Genomic DNA, 21,555 nt, shown 5'->3' on the forward strand with positions numbered 1-21,555 from the left:
CTGTCAACTTTTTTTTTAAGACCCCTATAATAACATTTGTTCCACTTTAAAATGTGAACTGTTTTGCACTGAAGCACAGTTAAAGACTGTTCTCGGAGTGCAGCCCCTCTTTGTGATCAGCACTGGCATTCAGGGAGCTGTGCTTCTCATTTTTGTAGCACAGAGTTTTATATTGGGTTATTAAATTCTTGAGACAGGCCTTTGCCACATGTAACAATAGGGTGGCAACTTCAGCATGAAGACTTATTTTGTAACACAGAAATGCAAATTTTCCAACCTCAATAATAAAAATATACCCTCTTCAAGACATCTTGATTTCTCACAAATATTGAAAGGTTGGGATATGAAAGAGCATCTGGACCAACAGTAAATCTAGTGTTGTAATTAAGTGCAATTGTCCTTGTTAATAATGTAAAAGTATTAGCATTACTTAATATTTCAGACTTCCCTCTTTCTCTCTCTCATTTTGCAGTGATGGACTGAAGCTGGAAATGGAAGTTCTGGATGGAAAGCCTAGGCTAATTTTAGCTTCTTCTGGTATTTTTTAACAATTTATCTCCAGTAATCTTTAAAGCTTTTTGAAGTTAAGCCTAAGTTCCAAACAACATGAAACACAGAACATGAAACACAGCTTTAGTGAAATAATTTTCAGATAAGGGAGACTATTTGTGTTATTTACAAGTCATCTTACTCACCAGCATGATAATGGACTTCTGAATAGTGAACAGCTGAATGGTGAACAGCTGGCAAATAATCATGATCCATTACAACTTGCCTTTCCATTCATTAAGAAAAAAGTTAAGTTCTATTACATATTGACTGGCATAACTTGATAATTTCTGTAACACACTAGCACCTTAGTTACCAAAGAAAAAGAGATCTAGAAATTCTCTGCTTAATTTACAAAGAGATACATTATTACAGTCACATTTCTGATTTTAAACAGCTCTAGTGTTTGACATTTGACAGAATTTTCAATAAGCAATTAATTCATGCCACATCTCATTACTACCATTTGAGATAGACTTTTCCAGTATATGTTGGTAACTAACTGTTAGTAAATTCTATTTCTGTGATTTGTCAGATACATGTTTCATACAAGCACAAGTCTACTTGCCCTAACTGTTCTATGTAGCAGTCAGGATGCAGAAATTCTCTGTTTAATGCCCTCTAAATGATATTTCATTTTCTGCACCTACCAGACAGCTCTCTAGTGAGGTGTCACAGGGTATTTTAAATCAGGAAGGAACACCAGTCTACTGGAAAGAAAACATTGCAACACCTCTGAAACAGCAGTGCTATAGCTTTCACTTTTTACAACCACAGTTAGCACCATGGGCTGGATGGGGCCAGCGTATATTCCAGAGTGCTCTAACATAAAGCATCACCTTTGAACTAGCCTTAAATAAGCAGTCCAAACTAAACTAAAAAACCAAACAAACCTGTAAGCAACACTTTGGAGTTCCACAAGTTCCACATTATGTATCTCCTCACTGTGATGGCAAAGACCCTATTTCTGTTTCTTTGCCCTTTCCACAGAGAAGGTCAGTTTGCATAGCATGGAGAATCTTACTTTATCTGGTTTCTGAATAGTCAGATAAAAAGTAAAAAAAAATAAAAAAATTTACCTACTCAGGGTTTAGTGCTGATAAACACAACTGCAGAACACCTTTACTACTGAAACAAGATGGTTCGGGATATAATGCTTGGCTCTGCAGGACAACAATTCAGCATATCCCCAAGTTTTAAAATGTTCATCTATGTCAGGAACTTAGTGTGGTTCTGCAGACTTCAGGAACAAGTGGTGTTCTCCATTGTCTTTATTTGTTAACACACACAAAGGCATAAGTGCTACCAGTGCAAAATGTACATAACCACTGCTAGAGCAATAACTGTAAGGCAGCTGAAGAAGCCTTGTTTCCAACAGTCATGTTCCGCTAAAATCCTTACTGTTTCCTTCCCCTTTTCCATTAGCCATGTGTACAGGATTTCTTGTGTTGAGTACCACATTCCCTCTGTTAATCAATATACTATTCTTTGTTAGTAAGTATTGTATTAAATGTAGCACTTAACATTATTTTTGAGACTGCTATACCTGTATGCATCCTCTAGGATTTGGGTTGAAAGACTGAAGAGTGTTTCAGGGGATAGGTCAGGGGAACAATGATGGATAGCATGATTAGGCACATACTGTTTCTTTAGGCTATCAGCTATGAGGACAGATAACAGCATGCAGTAAGATGGATTTGGATGCAGGGAGTGTCCTGGAAGGATGTGACAAACCAAAAAAAAAAAAAAAAAAGCACAAAAAAACCCCCCAATTAAAAATAAGCCATGACCACAGGGCTCTCTGGGAAATACAATGAACAGCAGGGAAGGGTTAGACCAGCAAAATAATTTTATTACATCTACATAAAACTGGAAATCATTGCTGGAATATATTTTATCTTACTTTTGAAGTGTGTATACTGAAATTTAAAAGAAGTCACATATCTGGGGCAGACATTACAAGAGGTTGCTTTTCCTCTCTGCCTTATAAAAATCAGATTAAAATAATGGGTTATTAATTTCTCAAGATTGTTTTTCAGGAGGAAGTTTTTTCAGTGCTTCTCTCATATGTTTATGTTTGTTTCCCAAAAGATAAATCAAAGCCTGCAGTGAAGGTAAGTGGAAAATTTACTTTTTGTTAGAGCATACAAATTAATGAATTAATTTGTTGACATAGAAATTGGAGAACACATTTGAACTGTCTAAATACTTGTAATCCATTACATTTATGAAAGATAAGTATTTACAGGTCCCTTCCAACTTGAGATATGCTGTGATTTCTCAAGTCATAGCAGCTGTTAAAAAGGATTAATTAAAAGTTCTAGGACTGCTTTTACATTTGCAAAATGCTGTAGTTTATTTTGCTAAGAAGTTCAAGCAGCAAAGGGAATCATATAAATCAACTTTCAGAGACAATGCAGTAGGTGGGGAAGGAAAGAAAGCAGGAAGAGATGTCAGTACAAAAGGAGGTAATTACAAGTGTACATCAAGGACCTTGACAAGGATAAAACTTCACTACAGAATGGAAAAATCAAGACTGAAATAACACTGGCTGTATAGTGAAAACATGTATCTGTTTGAAGCCAGGTTTCAGAAGAGAAACAGAATGAATGTTTGTTAATACTTTTAAACGTGATGCTACATAAAGTTACTTTTCATACTGTCATTTTTAAGTACTTCAAGTTAGATACTGTATTCTCTTCCAAGGTATGCTTAGTACTCGTAAGCCTATGTCATTCATTTATGCTGAGTTAGTTTCTTCTGACATAACAGAGGGATATTACTCTTTTTACTTGCTGCTTTTGTTTATTACCCATGCAATTTTTATCCTTATTTAATATATGGTGAACTCTTACTGCTTTAACAGATGGGTAATAAAACCAGAGCACCTAAGCAGACATTGAGAATGAGGTATGCTGGGCACGTTCTGAGATCAGCACAAAATGCTTGTATCAAGCAGGAAAACTTAAAACCAAGAAGCGAATCAAGCTTATCAATGACAAAAGGTGAAAAACTGCAAGATACTAAACATTCCTCACACGAAGCCACAACTAAAGATCACTCTCTGATTTTCCAAAGATACAGCACAGACAGATATCCTGATTCAGAGTATCCTAATGTTGTTAAAAAAAGTAAACAGAAATCTCAAAACTCACGAGCGTCGGCTGAAGACCTAGGAAGCTTTGTGTGTTTAACACAAGAACAGCTTCAGCAGATTTTGATTTCCTTAAAAGAAGGAACTAGAAGCATCTCTGAGACTCCTAAGCAAAAGCAAGAAGAAATAGGTAAGATACTGATAGTTGAGTAAGTTAGTTTCATAGAACCAGAACAAAATGTGAAAGCTTAAATTTTGACTTCATAATTTATTTGCGGGCTGCAGAGATGTTACTTGTATGTTTTGTCTGACACTGTTTGCTGTTGTGGATGCAAAATAGCCTGTTACTGTTAGAAACCAAGCATTTGATTAACAGTAAAAAGTAAGGGCTGCTTGGTAGTATTCCAGTATTTTGAAGAGCACAATGGCAAGCAATTCTGTGAATCTTTATGTCAAAAAGGAATCATTTTAAATTGGGGAAAAACACATAATAGAACATGCAGTTCTACTGTACCATCAGGAGTTTGGAAAAACAAAACCAAACAAACCCCAAACAAGAAAAAACCAACCAACCAACAGCTCATAGAGACAGTCACTTTGGGGTTTTTTTAAGTCTTCAGGTTATGCTGTTTGGCTCAAGAGCAGTGGTGCCATTTTCCTGTGGCCCAAAGATGAACATGTATCTTTTTTGCATAACTGTAATGCTATTGTTGAATAGTGTGGGTTTGGGTTTTTTTGTTTTCAAATCTTCTACTCAGAAGCTTAAGAACTATTGTGTGTCTTTCTGTATAAAAACCTTACTCCTGTTTATGGACCTATGAAGACGGTCAGCTCTTTGGCACCAGAAGAAAGACACTGCAATTAAGTATAGTCCCAAAGGCTTAGCTCTTAGCCAAGAATAAGTGTTTACTGTAAGTCTTGCTTTCTGAAAATACCCTGTGAACTTGTAACTCATGTGCCTTAACTATACAGGCAGGGCTGAAAACAGTTTTCCTAAATAGTGGGAAATTTGAAGGTTTATTCTCAAAGTATTTCCTCAGTGCTGAATAAAGTTTTAATGATCAGATATATTTATTTTTCCTAATATATATATTTATATTCTACCACAGCTGCTAATGAGGCATCAGAGGAAAACATTACAGCATTGATTCAAGAAGTTTCACCTGTTCCAGGTGAAGCTAACCCAGATGCAAGCAGGAAACAAGAAGCATATCTAGAACCAGGACAGAAAGTTATGTATGTAGATCTGTGTTACTATCTACAGAAATTGTATGTCTACTATCTACAGAAATTGTATGTCTACTATCTACAGAAATTGTATGTCCCATAAACATTCATACTGCAGTTCTTAAAGTAAAAATCTTTATAAGTAGAAAATAGAAAGTTACTTTTAAAATTAACAGATTACCTCTTTAGTTGTTGGTTGGTTTTTTTTTTTCCCCCTCTTCCTTTCTAGGAAGGATTCATGGAAACCTGCTGACATGTTTAGTACCTTGGGTGAAAGAGAAGTGGAGAAAGCCTTATTAGAATTTAGAAAGACCCAATGGAAGAAGGAATTAGGTACTTGTGATAAACAGTATTTTTTTTTTTACTGATTTATTACATTTGAGATGCAGAGAAACTTTGTGTTCTATATGCTGTTTTAAGTTTGCTTATATCAATTCAGCTGTTACAAATTGGAAAACACAGGTGTGGTTTTTTTTAGTCTCCAAGAGAGATTAAAATTACTGAATTTCAAAATTTTATGCAAAGGTTATTCATAAATTCTTGAAAAAAAGCTTCTTAACCAAACAAATATCTCAAATAAAAATATTCAGTGATGCTTCGTATTCTAGGAGTTACTTGCCACTGATTTTGTCACTTTCTGCCAATAGTTTATAATCATTTGCCTTTTTTTAATGGGAAAATGTCACACTAATATACCAGCATGACTGAAGGTATCCATCTGCAATTTGAACTTGAAACAATTTTCAGTCCTGTTCTGTCACCAGCCAGGGGAATCCCTGTAGAAAAACTGTTTACTGCAGTAGTAAATTCTCTCTGACAAATGGAGCTTTTTATGATTCATATGAAGGAATGTTGTTTTTTCAGCTAGGGTGTAGACCATCTGGCTTCAGGGCTTGATCTACATTGTCAGTAGCATACATTTCTTTAATAATATTGCAGCAGTTCAAGACCAGTATACTAAAATTGAAAGAATTTATCTACTTGGTTATCTGTTATTAAATCTTCTCAGAGAGATGCCTGAATTACTTCTGCATCTCTGGGCAGGGGCTCAGCTGTTCTGAAGAGCAAAATCATGTTTAGACTGGTCAGACAGAGGTGCCTTACTCTGGTAGTCTATTCTACAAATAGAATTACAGGATAGACATGCATTGCTGTTTGGGTTGGGGATTTTTCTGTGTAGATTTGTTTAACTACTACATTAGGACCTCTTAACTAGAGTTTGTTTATTTGAAGATGAACAAGTAGCACTCAAGAAGAAATTGAAAGAAGCTTCAGAAGGAGAAGGGCATTATTTCTGTACAAAACTTGGCAATAATAAAATCCATGAAGAGAAAGTGGAACCAGCTGGCCCAGATAAGGTAAGACTATCAATAAACACAAAAGAGCACACAGTTTCCACAGCACTATTCCAGGACAATTTGACTTTCAATTCATACAAAATTTTCATTCCTGTATGAATCCTGTAGAATCCACTTCAAGCTCACTCATGGCACAAATTGCTTCAACTCCCTGTTTCACACTTACCTATTCCTCCAATTTATAGCTTCACAAATTAAGATCTTTGTAATGTGAACAACCCCTTCCCATCCTTCCATGTTGATTCCTAACAAAAAGGTATAAATCTTTTCTGTTTTGAGGAATAGTCTTAAACTGGCAATACCTGGTTATTATTTAGATTGTTCACACTCTCTCACATACTTGATTGCTTTCATGATATTGAGCATAGCAATTTGTCTTCTCTCTAACCTGCCTTTTTAAAAGTCAGCTGTTGCTCTGAAAATGCTGTGTCAGATAAATACACCCAGATGAGATGACTTCTGCAATGAAACTGATTGCTGTTAGACAGAAGTTGGGAGTGTAATTGCTATCAATTATTAAAACAAAAGCCAACTGCTCTTGTGGCATATTCAGCATTCCTAGAAAAATAACCATTGTGTAAGAATTTGTTTCAGTCTACATAATTTTATGAAAAGCTGCTTCTAGAAGTACAGTTTACTTGTTTATGTAAAAGACTATTTAATACAAATAAAACAGGTAAGCTAAATAAATCAAGTCTTCAAGTAGTCACTTCATTTGCAGGCAATGTCTCCAGCTAACTCAATTATTGCCACTGAGGAAAACTCTGTCTCTACAACTGCTTTAAGCACAGAGGCTCCAGCAGAGCAGTTTTCTGACTTTGGTTCTTCTGGCTTACCAGCTGTCGGTTGCACAGCATTTCAGTTTGGGGTAAGACTTCTAAATTGCATGCAGGGTTCTTTTTTACTTATATATTGACAACAAGTGTATCCCTTCAGTAGCTCTTTTAAACCAGAAGAACTCAGTTACCCTTTCTGCTCTAAAGAATTGTGGTCAAAGTATTGATGCTTTGAAGACTGAGCATTTTCAAGGTTGATGTGAGGAACAATACTAGAGGTATGAGATCAAGTGTTAATTAGCTTTTAAGTATGTGTTAAAGAAATTAGAGAAGTGGCAACCTATCAAATAAAGATGTTTAAAAATATATATTGACAGCAGAAGGTTCAAGAAGTAGTTTCTGAATTATTGTAGGCATTGACTGAAGAGTGGGTTTTGTCAGCACTGATGGTTCTCAGTTCCACTGGAGTTTAAGTAACATAGATAACCATTAAGAAGTACAAACAGAAGAATGAAAACGACATCTAGATTTTACTTGAGGCAAATCACTGCTAATTAGATCTTCATGCTGAATCCAGCAGGAGCACAGACCAAGTAGTGAACCATAGGAAGAAGGAATCTTACATATCAGTAAGATTTTTTTGAATGAGAGGCTCATGGTTCAAGTTAGAATAGTACTAAAAGACTGGCCTAGTTAGCGTCTTTCTAAAAACATTTTTATGGAGCAGTGAGATACTTGCTACAGTTACAAACTTAGATACCTCATGAAGTTCAACAAGGCCAAGTGCAAGGTCCCGCTCTTTGGTCAGAACAATCCTCATTATCAATGCAGGCTGGGGGAGAATGTGATAGAGAGCAGCCCAGTGGAAAAGGTCTTAGGGGTTCTTGGTGGATGAGAAGCTGGACATGAATCAGCAGTGTGCACTTGAAGCCCAGAAGGCCAACGGCATCTTCAGCTGCATCAAAAATAGTGTGGCCCGCAGATCAAGCAAGTGATTCTGCCACCGTACTCTGTTCTGGTGAGATGTCACCTGTTGTACTGGGTTGGAGCTCTGAGGTCCACAACAAAAGAAAGATGTGGACCTGATGGAAGAAGTCCAGAGGAGGACCTCAGAAATTACCAGAGAGCTGGAGCCCCTTTCCTAAAAGACAGGCTGAGAGTTAGGGTTGTTGAGCCTGGAGAAGGTTTATGGAAGACCTTATAATGGCCTTCCAGAAGGGGGCCTGTGAGAAAGCTGGAGAGGAACTGTTTACAAAGGCATGAAGCACAGGAGAAGGGTAGATTGGACATTAGGAAGAAGTTCTTTTCTATGAGAGTGGTGGAATACTGGAACAGGTTGCCCAGGGAGGTGGTGGAGGCCCTGTCCCTGGAGACGTGCAGGGTCAGGCTTGATGGGACTCTGAGCAACCTGCAGGGGGGTTGGACTAGATGGCCTTCAAAGGTCCCTTCCACCCCAGTGCATTCTATGATGTTTTTTGGGGGCAAGAGACCAGTTCAGTTTTCTGCCAAGTTTTTATTATGTGGCCAGACGAGTTACTGACCTTTCTGTACAAGAGACTAGCATTTCTCCTCTTTCAGGAAGCTGTGTCACTGGAACGACCTTCTAGTGCTTTGAAGCATGAGCAGCAGCAGAACTGGCTTGAGGAGTTGGATAAGCAGAAGGAAGAAGCAAAGCTACGAAAAATGGAAGAAAAACTTAATTTATCAAAGGTATCTGTGGTTTAGAGGGACTTCTTAGAATAAAAAGGTAGTGAAAAGTCTCTGTTATTCCAAGAAGTATAAAAGGAAATTGTGGATCTAATGAAGTAGCAACAGAGATAATTACCTGCAGCATGTCTGGGGTTTCACCGTAAGTCCATAGGATAGGAGGAGATGAGAAGAAAGTTAAAAAAGGAAAGGTAGAGACAACTACAATGCATCACAGTAGAGGTCAGATCCTGTTTCTAGAAATACTATTTTTATATGCAGACACTCCTATGAAACATTTTGCAAACACTTCTTCAAAAAGTCTTAAAGACAATAGCCTTACCTTTCCTACACTTTGGTTTTTCCAGACCTACACCTCCTGTGGTGGAGCTGGAAGGAAAACGTGGCAAATAATTGCTTTGCAGGTCAAATACCTGAAGAGACTTCTCATACTGTCACTGTTCACCAATTTTCTCAATTTGTCTTTTGTCCTTTGAGATTCTTCACACATAAACTGATTTCTTTCCTTTACCTGTTACTATTTCCACTATTAAAGAATTTAAGGTCAGTGGAATACTCTGGACTGTTACACAGCCCAACACTGTACACTGTTCCAAAGACTCTTTGTCTGTTGAAATACAAAACATGCAGTGAGATTGTACTACTGCTGGAATCCAGATTTCCAAAATAATGTACACAGCTTTAACTCCAGGGTTATATCTTGCACCATATATGATATATATTCACATGATAGGATGTTCTGTATTACCAGTGAACAGGATTCTTAGGTACCAAAACTTGATACAGGTGCTCATAGCCTGGGATCTTCTGGATCACAAGGATACAGTTTTTACTCTAAATTGAAGCATTTACAGCTGTTACACAATCCCTAGACAGAAAGTCTTCATTTAATTCCACAGTTTGTAATACTAGAAGGGAGCTTTCCTATCCACCCTCCAAAAACCCCTTTGTTACATACTTAGGCCACAAGTCTCTTCCTTTCTTGAGTTATTGTCAGCTTTTTAACTGTGAAGGGTACACATCTGTGAAAGGTTTCTTCATTAGCTGCCTTGTTTCTTAATTGGATAGGTGTGGTGTGGGAAGACAGGTGCTGTCATCAGGGAGTAGCCTCAACCTGGCAGTAATCTCGCTTCCCAGCCTCTTTTGAAAAGAGGTTAAGGTGCACTTAATCTAGTTTTCTTCAGCCTCTGTTCTGTGTTATGCTCTGAACTCTTCAGCATGTTGCACCATAGACTTGCGTAAGAATAAAGCAGAATAGACTTGCATAAGAATAAAGCAGAATAAACTGCTCTGAACTGCTTATACATCACAGAATATCCAAAAGGAACAAAACTCGGGAAACAGTAGGATGAATAATTTGGATTCTTATTATTTGGACTATGATTTTCTTACCTTTTTTAAAAAATAGATGTGAAACATTTCTGGCACAAGGGGATATTTAAGGAAAGGACTCTCAGAGTTAATTAGATTATGTTAGGTTTTTTCCTGCACAATGCAAGTTTTGAGTCAGCCAGTTTCCAGTCCCTGCAGGGAAAACCATTCTTTTATCCAGAAGATAAAAGCTTCTCAGTACCTGTAGGAAAAACAAAGGCCCTTAGGTAAAAAAGTTTTATTAGTGATATATTGGAATATCCCAAATGCCAACACTGAGCCAAAAAGATAAGCCAGTGTGATGCAGAAGAAAGACTTAAACCCAATATGTCTCCTCTACAAAACTTCCAGGTACAGCAGAGGCTGCTGTGGGTAGAGGAGATTTTGAAAGACTTTTTGTAAAATTGGTCTCTTTAGGTGAAAATAGGAAGTTAAAGATTAATGCCTCTGCCCAGAGTACATTAGTTCTGCTACCATCCAGGACTAAAAAGGAGACAGTAGATGTAGGACAATGTAAAAGATGTCACTTGCTCATATTACTGGAGAGAATTTTACACAGCAGGAGGAGAACCTGGCAGAGAGGACATGGGACTTACCTCTCAGGCAGTTTGTGGTAGTCAGAAAAAAATAAGGACTAGTAGTACAAACTAGAAAACAAACAACCCTCTCCCCCAAATAGCCTGAATCCATGTTGAAATTTTTTTATCAGGTTGTTGGGTTTTGTTGGGGTTTTTTTTCCACTTTATAATTTTGGTGGTGTTGTTTCTCCTGGAAATGTAGTAGCAATAGATTTTTGTTAACCAAATATATGGACCAGCAGTATACTTTCTGATCTGACTTGTGTTTTAAGCATCAGGGACACTTGTTTTCCTATTTAAGAAATTACCTATTGTTAGTCTGCATTGTAGCTCCATGACAGAGCTTTTCAAATGTTCCTGTTGTACAAAATGTGTACTGTTTTACTAACCTTACTTTATAAAACCAGTATAATTGAGCATGTTCCCCTTGTTTGTTTTTCTTGCTTCATTTTATTCAGGCTGAAGATCATGACAGATGGGCAGTGCATTTTGATTCTTTCAAGAGCCACCTCAATGCACAACAGCTGACTGCTTTTGTTCACCCTTTTTCACCTGCAGCTCTAGACAGCCTCACACCCCTAAAGGTGGGAAGTGCAGAAAAAGCTGCTAAAAACAGTGCTTTGGAACAGAGTCAGAAAGTCAGGTGAGTGAGCTTTGTACATTTGGCTTTGTCCAGCCAGTACATTTCTGATACTTACTCAGAAATTGATTTTTTTTTTAACTTAATGGAATAAGATTAAGTCACACCTTTGGATCTTAATCATTTGGCTTGTGTGTGTCCCCTTTTTTCAGAAATACCTGTAGTTTCACTTGTGAATTACACAAGAGCTTCCATTGTTCATTAATAAAACTTAACTGCAAATAATGTTTTATTAATTAGTAAAATTAATTTCATAATTGTAAAGTAATACCATGGGATGACCTCAATATGAAAACATTGCTTTCCAATATTTCTAATTAAGACTTCAATATTATTTTCTAATGATTAAAATCATTTGTATGTTTCTTTGTTCATAGTTTCCTTCGTTCAATGACCGCTCTCCTGGATCCTGCGCAAATTGAAGAGAGAGAGCGGCGGCGGCAGAAACAATTAGAACATCAGGTATCGTTTTGTTTTAAAGTCTAACACTGCTCTAATTGAGAAGGAAGGATGAAAGGTGCTGTTGTCTCATGAATAAAGCACGAGGTTTAGTATCAGAACGCAGTGAGGCACTTGAGTTTCAGGTTTAGAGTTGTTTAATGGTACTCTGTTCAGTTATCCATGCAGAGGTATTAAAACTGTACAGTCTGACTATATTTCTGTAACCAAATTCTTGCCTCAAAAAACCTACAGGACAGTCTTAAGAGCTCTAGTAGGTTTGTGTGCATTTTTCTTCTGTCTCCACTGTCACCAGGAAGACTGATCACAGATACCCACTCCATGATTCCTTATGTTTTTAACCGCTTTACATTGCTTCCATGGCTCTCTAACTGAAAGTATATTTGCATGGTATACTTTACCACAGGGCAAAGAAGCATTAGTATAAATGTAATTAGCCTCTTCTGGTCAAACTGATACTCTGCTGGATCAAAATACTAGCTTAGAGTACCTAAGGTAGCAATCAGACCACCAGTTCTGTACAAGAAAAGTAAAAGCATGTTTTAAAACATGAACAGTTATTTCTTTCTCTCTCAGAGTATTTCAAACTGTTTTGTTGGACTGGTGATTTTCCCCCGCAAAAAAGGAAAGCAGCTACTTGTCATGTGAAAAGTTTAAAAGAAAAAGTGTAAAAGTGCTTGAAAGAAATCATCTGGATTTTATTTGTCCAAATACAATTTTTATACATGCATATGAAGTATGTAAATAAATAGCTTATAATACCTATCTTTTAATTCTCCTTGGTTTTCTGATACTATTAGAAAGCAATAATGGCTCAGGTGGAAGAAAAACAGAAGAAGAAAAAACTGGAGGAAGAACAGAGGAAATGGGAAGAACAAGAGGAAGAACAGCGCCTAGCACGAGAAAAGGAACAAATGCAGAGGCAGTTTGCAGAAGATGTCCTGAAACAAAAACAAAAGGAGGTGGGGTTTGCATTTTCTTCAGTGCAGATAGTCTGTAGCAATACTGGCTTCTGAGGAAAATGGTTCTGGTTTTTCACCTTCCAAATTGCATCTCCTCATCATTTTGAAAATGAAAACTACCTGAAAGATTTACCCCAAGCAAGACTATAGAATAGAATAGAATAAACCAGGTTGGAAGAGACCTTCAAGATCATCGTGTCCAACCTGTCATCCAACACCACCTAACTAAACCATGCAACCAAGCATCCTGTCAAGCCTCGTCCTGAACACCCCCAGCGACGGCGACCCCACCACCTCCTCGGGCAGCCCATTCCAATGAGCAATCACTCTCTCTGTGTAAAACTTCCTCCTAACCTCCAGCCTAAACCTCCCCTGGCACAGCCTGAGACTTTGTCCTCTTGTTCTGTTACTGGTTGCCTGGGAGAAGAGACCAACCTCTGCCTGACTACAACCCCCCTTCAAGTAGTTGTAGACAGCCATAAGGTCACCCCTGAGTCTCCTCTTCTCCAGGCTAAGCAACCCCAGCTCCCTCAGCCTCTCCTCACAGGGCTGTGTTCCAAGCCCCTCACCAACTTTGTTGCCCTTCTCTGGACACGCTCCAGCAAGTCAACCTCCTTCCTAAACTGAGGGGCCCAGAACAGGACACAGTACTCGAGGTGTGGCCTAACCAGTGCAGTGTACAGGGGCAGAATGACCTCCCTGCTCCTGCTGGCCACACTGTTCCTGATGCAGGCCAGGATGCCATTGGCCCTTCTGGCTGCCTGGGCACACTGCAGGCTCATGTTCAGCATGTAAACCTTGGGGATTATAGAGTGATTAAATAATCCTATTGATCTTATTTTCAAAATAAATTATCATCTGTATTTTTTTTTAAAAGGAACTCATGACTCTCAAAACAAACGAGCTCTATCAGACAATGCAGAGAGCCCAAGAATTAGCACAAAGATTAAAGCAAGAACAGCGCATTCAAGACTTGGCTCAGAAGGGACATGACATTTCAAAACTTCAGAGGAACCTTGGTGGTGGCAAGTACAAGCCTTTTGATATTCAGTTTGCCTGTTTGGTGTTTATTTATGTGCAAGCTGTTAGTAAGTTTTGCTTTGCCTTTTTTTTGTTATTTAAATACCTGCTGACCTGCATTTGGGTCAGCAATGGCTGCTTTGCTTCACAAGTATCAGTGCTAATTAACTATGGATAAAAATGTAGTTTAGTAAACCTCAAGTGCTGTTTCATATAAAGGAAGAAGTACAAAAATATTATCAGGAATGCATAGGGAATATTCAGACCTTTGTATTGTCAATTAGATTTCAAGTGAAAAAGGGAATGTATTGGGAACTGAGCCATAGTTCACAGTCTTGCTCAGTGTTCTGAACCTCAGTAGTCTGACAACTTGTTTCCCCAGTATGATACTTAATGGCTTCCTCCATCACTGGTTGAACTAAGAAGGACACAGCGCTGTTGCAGCAAATCCAGAGGAGGGCTGTAAAGATGATCCATGAGCTGGAACACTTCTGTTACGAGAATAGGCTGAAGGTGCTGCAGTTGTGCAGCCTAGAGAAATGAAGACTGAGGGAACCTTACAGCTGCCTTCCGATACCTGAAGGCATCCTACAGGAAAGCTGGAGAGGGACTTTCCATAAGGGTGTCCAGTGATAGGACAAGAGGGAATGGTTTTAAGTTGAGGGACAGCATGGTTAGACTGGATCTTAGGAAAAAGTTTTCCAGCACAAGGGTGGTGTGACTTTGGAATAGGCTGCCCAGGGAGGTTGTGGATGCCTCGTCCCTGGGGGTGTTCAAAGCCAGGTTGAGGCCTTGAACAGGCAAATCTAGTTGAGGTGTCCCTGCCCGTGGCAGAGAGGGTAGAGTAGAAGGCCCCTTCCGACCTAAGCCATTCTATGGTAAACTTGATGCATAGATTAAATGGAACATACATTACTACACTGAACAATTTTACTTCTTTTTAGGTGGTAGAGAATTTGAAAATTGTAACACTGGCATGTCACATCAAAGTCATAATTTTTCTGATGACATGAAGAATTACACTGATCAGCAGTCTTCTCCTCGGAAAGACACTGCTGTACAGACAGGTATGCAGCCCTTAAATTTAATTACTTTGATGTACCTTAAGAAAGACAGTAGAGTAGTGTGCTTGTGAAACTGAGGCAAATCACTGTCTTACAGAACACAAGAACACAAGAAAGACATTCTTGGACAGATACAGGCATGTTGGCATATTACAATATAGCACTGTGTTCTCCTAAGTAAAAGATAGGTCTTCATATTTGTTACTTACCAGTTACAGGTCCAAGCCACACAGTCTGAAGCGTTGGCTTAAAGTTGTAGTCACAAGTTGTGTAGCACTAAATTTCTTCAGGCACGTAAGTGAGTCTGTAGTAGTCTTCACTGTCAGCGTTCAGAGGTTTATGTAATGATGTTTGGTACTGCCCAGGGCAGGGTTCTTAATGAATCATTGAAAATAAGGGCAGGAATAGTGTCAGAAATTCTGGAATTAGAAACCTAGAGCCATTAGAAAATGAGAACTTACATTCTGTTGTCATTTAAGGCTTTAGGGCAAAACCTCCTGGGACAGATTTTAGATTCCTTCATCTTCCCTCTTTTTCCTCCCCCGTAGGGAAAAAGTATGCAGGGGAAGAAAAAGGGGTAGACAAACAGCTTACATGGACTTGGGAAATAAAAAGGTAATTTTAACCAAAAAAACCCACAGGTATTAAGAAAGAAGGAATATGCAGAGAAAATAAGGGAGGATATATGCACAACCCAGTCATGGATGGCCGTGGATTTCCCCAGATGAGGATGGATTTCTCTGGAGATAGGCCCCAGCACGTGGAGGTAGGCTGCACCAGGTGGCAGCAGTTCTGACTGCATGGTCAGCAGATGGCTCATGCAGAGCAGCTCCAGAAGCAAAGGCAGGCAGTGAGAGAAAACCAGACTGTAACTGCTCCCTCTTAAATAGAGGCAGGAAAGGGGAGGGGATAAACCTGATCTGATACCTCTCACCTGGGGTGTGGTGAGCCCCTCCAGGTCACTTAATGCAAAGCTCAAGTTTAGCATGCTGAAGAACTAATCAGAAGCTGTGTTTCACTCTTTGCCTTTGGCTACTGTGACAGAAACAGAATTTTACATTTAAAAAACACAAAGTAGTTTAATTTTGCATAAATTTTGCTTTACAGTGACACGATTTTGTTCTCCAGTCCTTTTGTTTTTAACTCCTTACTGAGTTTGCTTTATTGGTCCTACCTGCCGCATAAAAAAAGCAAAAGACATTACAAAACTCTAACAACCATTTTTTAATTTCAATCAGTAATGGTAGATTGATGCATGAACAAAAGTCAAACAAATTTAAAGAGCTTAGATCTGGAGTTCAAGTGCAATATTTCTTTTTTCAGATTACTGCAGTACTTCTGGATACCCTGAGTCAGCTGAGGAAAGAATTGTGTGTTGCAGATCACCTGATATTTCCATAGAATATAAAGAAACCTCTAACTGCAAAAAATACCAGAAAGAAATGCAGTATGTAGATAAAATTTCAGGAAAAGAGACTGGTGGCATTTACAGTGATCCATATGAACAGTATGCAAGAAAGGAAAAACAAATTAAACCTTCAGAAAAATACAGCAAAAGACCTGACTGGAACATAAACAGGCCTGGGAAAAGATACATTCCAGCATCAGAAAGATATCCTAAGCAGCTACAAAAACAAAGGGAAGAAAACAAAATAAGAAGACAAATGGAGCTACTTCAGTTGGTAGAAAGAAATACCTCTGGCAATCTCTGCCTAAGAAAGGGTGGTTATTCAGGCAAGTCTCCTTCACCTCATGAAGATAAAAATATGAAGAATAAGAGACATAGAGTCAGAAAGGTAACTATTTGGTCTTTAACAACAATGAAGTCCATTTTTAAGACTTGTTCCACACTGTTCTGCCTGGGTGAGAATTCAGTTATGTGATGCAGATGCTGAGAATTTTCCTGTTGCTGTCCTTTGTGTAGAAGATGGCTTTACAGCATTGTTACCTTCATTGTGATCAGAAGAATACATTCAGATCTTGTGTTGGTAACTTTCACTGCTGCTTAAATCTTCCAGTGTTGACTCTCTTTCCTTTATTTGTTGTCATTGTTTCATTATGTAAACAGGGAGCTCAGCTGAAAGCAGTGTACAGGCTAGAATGACTTGCTCTTTGGTGTCATCATTCTGGTGTGGTGATGGCTGAGTTAGAGGAGTTCAAGGAAACATTTCTGCAAAGAATGTAGATTACAAAGGATGTGCTTTGTCACAGAAATGCATCCTTCTTACTGGAGTAATTTCTTCTCCATTTGCAGCAAGCATGCATTGGTATAGCTCATGGCTGGGGAAAAACAAAACTATTTTCATTTAAAGAAAATACTGTCAAATACACTTGTGCCCTCTCTCTCCCTTGCTTGCTTGCTGTGTGTCTGTATACATGTATGGGTGCATAAGCACTTCACTTCCTCACACCTTCCAACAGAAGAAAATCTGGTGTAGCAAAGGTGGCCACCTCAGCTGTTTAGCCATCTGTTTACTGTGGCTACTTACATGTGGATTAGAAGCTGTGGATATTAAAAAAGTATATGAGAATACATAATGGTTCACAGACATCCTTAGAGATGTATTAATTCATTGGTTAAGCTGAAGTTTGCTGCTTTATTTGAGGTTAGTGGTAAATCTTGAGTTTTGTCCTTACGCTATTGACATTTAAATCTTCAAGAATTTGTACCTATGACTTTTAAGTAGATTTTTAGGATAAGTCAGCATTGTCTGATAACCACAAGCAGCATGAGATGTGGTAGCATTTGTCATTTAAATAGAAAACATTACTGACTGTGTCTGGAAACATGAAGACACCACCTTTCCTTCAATAATCATTATCCTGGGCTGAACCTTTCAGGTTTATAAATGCAGCTTTCCTAGATCACTGGAAAATAGACATTGTATTTTTGATAGTGTTTAGAGCTGCCAAAGGTATAGGGAATTGGAGCAAGTCCTCCTGTAATTTGTTTAGTTTGTAGACACTACCAGGTTCTTTAATGCGAGTCTTTGATGAATACCTTTCTCCTGAACCCAGCTCAAACAGCGCTTGTGGGATTTAGAACAAACTTGTCCTGAAAAATGAAAGCTTCTAATATAAAAACCATGGAGCTTTTTATTTCACTTTTGACTTTCTTGGTTTTCTCCTAGGAGGAACATTTGCATAAGAATCACTTGAATGACGAAAGGTATGTCAATACTTTGCATTAATGAAGTGATTTAAGTACATTGATAGTGAAATATGCATGCTTTTCTTTCTTGATTTTAATAAAAAGGATTGAGATGCATCTATTTCCTTCCTATTAAAAATACACAAGATTAAACAAACTGCAGATCTATAAAAGCAGAGTATATGAGCAAATGTCCAGTCCCCTGAGGATTCTCTGAAGAAAATGAATTGCATTTCTTAGGTATCATTTCGTTGGTTTTCTAACTGAAATTGTTTCTTGCAGATCTGCATCACCACCTGTTCCAGCAATCAAGAGCAGATTATACCAAGTACAACACAACCAGATGAGTGCTTCAAATTCCCTGGTACACAGCAACAGTAGAAGAGAGAAAAACATCAAGAGAGATACACAGCGGAGGGGCTCCCCTCCTCCCGTTGCAGAAGCTGGAAGTCCTCCTTCTTCACAATTTATTCCGTATGTTCGAACAAATGAAGTATATTATCTTGATCCAGATGCACCAGTGACTAGACCTTCAACACATGACCCAGAGTATCGCCAGTTCAATGGTACTGAAATGTGTTGTGAACTGATTCATGTAGAAGAGAAGAAATGTTACAGTGATTTAGTCCCAAGTGCTACAGTGTATTCAGTTTGGTATTCCTGAATTTTGCAGTTCCCCAGGTGTGTCCCAGCACTGTACAGAAAGTCTCTGTAAATGATGCTCTATTAAAAACGAACAAAACACACCACTGAAAAAAGGAAAGGAAAAAAAATATTATCTCCCCCTCCCCCCATTCTTTTATCTGGCTTTTCTGTCTCTTTATACCTTTACATCTTTGGTATTATTTGGTATAGATTTGGGTATGGGAATCTTAAGTGTTGTTTGGCTTCAAAATAGCAGTCATAATCTGATGGCAACCAAAGCCTGATTTCCACAAGCTGTAAAAATGTACTGCTTTAAGATTTGAAAAAATTACATATAAATGTATATATTTTAAAAAGAGTATTATTAACTGATTTGATATTCATTTACTTTTAGACTCTTGCCAAGTGCCACGGCAGATTTTTAGCTCTGATCACGTTAGAGATCCTCTTCTCAATCCAGATGTAGTTAAAAGCAGAGCAAGACAACAAGCAATTCTCAAAGGACTGTCAGAATTACGCCAGGTAAGCACAAAGCTTCTAGATAAACACTATATATATGTGTGTGTGTGTGTGTGTTTGTATATATATGTGATCTATCTATCTACATACACTGAAGGCAAAGGGAAGACTGCAAACTGTTACATAGTTGTGAGAATTAGGCTTTATTTTTGCATGGTATATGATTAAGTTTGGGACTCTGTCCTCAACTTTTGTTTCCTCTTACAAATTTTTCTTTCCATGCATTACTGTCACCTTTGGATTGTCCTTAGGAGAGAGACTGTGGAACTCTGTAGTCCTTAGGTTAGCTATGAAACAGAAGAGTACCACAGAAAACTTGAAACCAAGCGGAATGGCTTCATTTACTCTCCAGGATTTGCTAGTTAGGGTTGTCTGTACAAAGAATGTTTCAGTTTGAAGGGAAAAAAAGACTAGTATTTTAACAATGCAGTAGAACTCTTCTGAATGAAATTTCACTTCTGTATTTCATGGGTAGGCCACTCATGACAGAGCAGTGTGGTTGGTACAGAGCTAGCGGGGTGATAATTGTCAGTCCTGGAAAAATATTGCAATTTGCAAATCTGGAGCGCTTACCCTTCCAAGATAGCTGTGCTTTACTGGGTGAAAGTAAAGTTCAGGATGTCAGTCAGCTAGATAATGAGATTTAGTTTAATAGTGCATATACACGAGCTCCTGAGAGAAGCTTGTGTGTGTGTATACAGTGTTCTACTCATAGGAAGTTACTGGTAATGATTAAATGTGAAGGTTTGCCAGAAATACTTTGAACATGGTGAGACTGCTTAGGACGAGGTTAATGCTCCCCTTTATCTTTATCTTTAGACTAATAGCTGGTACCCATCAAGGTTTTGGGTTTGGCCTTGTATGAGAATACACTAGAGTACCACAAATGGTAGAGACAAAGCACAGAGGAATAAGCACACTAAATTTAACACAATGGAAAAGTCCTTTTTCCTCTGCACAGTCATCCCTGGGCACTGAACTGGCTTCCACTTCAGGCACACTTGAAGTCTTTTCACAGAAGACAGGAGATCTTGAGCTCCATCTGTATTCACTGCAGCATGCTGGGTTGCAGGTTTTTAAATGCAGACCATATTTAGAAAGCATTGAGGCTTAACAAGTTGATTACATTAAAATATGAAACAGCGACACTTTATTAGTTCAGGCTGCCTGAACTAATATATTCTGCTGATTTCAGGCCCTCCTGCAGAAGCAGAAAGAGTTGGAGACTGCCCTGATTCCTGCTCTAGCTCAAGAAGGGAAGTTTATTTCACCGTTTTGAGGTACATGTGGACGTTCTCAGTTTTTAGAATGGAAATGCACAGCACTTTGTTTGCTGCTGCAGTTAGATCCGAACCACATCTGTCTTTTTTTATGAAACATTTAAATTATGTGATTTTGGTAAGACTACAGGGTCATGTTGCCTTTCACATTGAAGATACATTAATGATGGTGTGTCTGTTTAGAATGGCCTTCATGCTCTCTGAAGACATATGTCTATTTGATACAAGCCACCAAAACACAGGATGTTACCTGGGGTTTGGTAGAACTCAGTGTATGTACCCTGAGAAATAAAAACATTAAGATGTACTCTGAATGGCCTGGATAGACTTTGTTGGTATTTTAAACTATTAAACTGCTTCTTATCTCTTCAGACAGCTTTTAGGCTTAGACAATGTACACAAGTTATCCCAGATGTTAAAACCACAAAAGTGCTGATTGTACTTCTCTCCCTACCCCCACCTCCCCTGTAGCTGTCCAAATGTCTGAGGCACTGGTACCAGAGGACACCAGAGAGGACACCTGTGTGCAGTCTGAGCAGGTCAGCAGGGGGGCAGAGCTGGAAGAGAAATTGGAAAGTCTGAGGAGTATCAGGGAGTGACAGAAATAGACTGGTGGAGCCATACCCTGAGGCAAAGGCAGCAGGTGAGATTCTCTAAGAGGCAGAGGGGTCCCTCACCTCCTGCCACCAGGCAAAAGGAGACCTAAAAGACGGGGGAATGGAAACAAGACCCTGCTCAGAGAGGCAGGTGAATCTCCTCCCGACTTCCTCTACCTCCGCAGTTGTACTTACAGATCTGGGGCTCTGGAATTGGAGGGCCAGGCTATGGAGGAAGTAGATGAAGGTCCATCCAGGGGATTGCCTGGGGTGACTCAGCCAGTCCCATGCATTAGGAGAGCAATTCTTTTAGGTGATTACTATCTGAGAGCCATATGCTGACTGGATCCATCCCACAGGGAAGTCTGCTACTTCTCTGGGGCCTGGGTGAGAGATGTTGTTAGGAAACTCCCTAGTCAGCTAGTGGGGTCTTTTACCAACCTTAATGATGCTGTGATTCTATGATTTAAAACAGGGCAGCAGCACTTAACATAGTGAGCTGGGCCCAAGGCAGTAGAAGTTTCTCTATAAACAAGGTTGGAACAGGTTCATATTCAAT

The 21,555-nt window shown here is 38.8% G+C and overlaps 1 protein-coding gene across 1 annotated transcript; it reads left to right on the forward strand.

The window, feature by feature from the left end:
* The first annotated feature begins 473 nt into the window (after window positions 1–473).
* Window positions 474–20,751, forward strand: CCDC66 (coiled-coil domain containing 66). Its single transcript, XM_054162240.1, has 17 exons — window positions 474–537; window positions 2,641–2,663; window positions 3,416–3,833; window positions 4,753–4,879; window positions 5,100–5,203; window positions 6,104–6,228; window positions 8,583–8,714; window positions 11,119–11,303; window positions 11,678–11,762; window positions 12,560–12,721; window positions 13,599–13,746; window positions 14,686–14,808; window positions 16,129–16,601; window positions 17,937–17,974; window positions 18,239–18,522; window positions 18,996–19,123; window positions 20,316–20,751. Exons 1-17 carry the CDS (start codon window positions 492–494, stop codon window positions 20,397–20,399), a joined length of 2,685 nt encoding a protein of 894 aa, XP_054018215.1. The 5' UTR covers window positions 474–491; the 3' UTR covers window positions 20,400–20,751.
* Window positions 20,752–21,555: the final 804 nt, after the last annotated feature.

This window comes from Dryobates pubescens, chromosome 1, assembly GCF_014839835.1.
Source record: "Dryobates pubescens isolate bDryPub1 chromosome 1, bDryPub1.pri, whole genome shotgun sequence".
NCBI lineage: Eukaryota > Metazoa > Chordata > Aves > Piciformes > Picidae > Dryobates > Dryobates pubescens.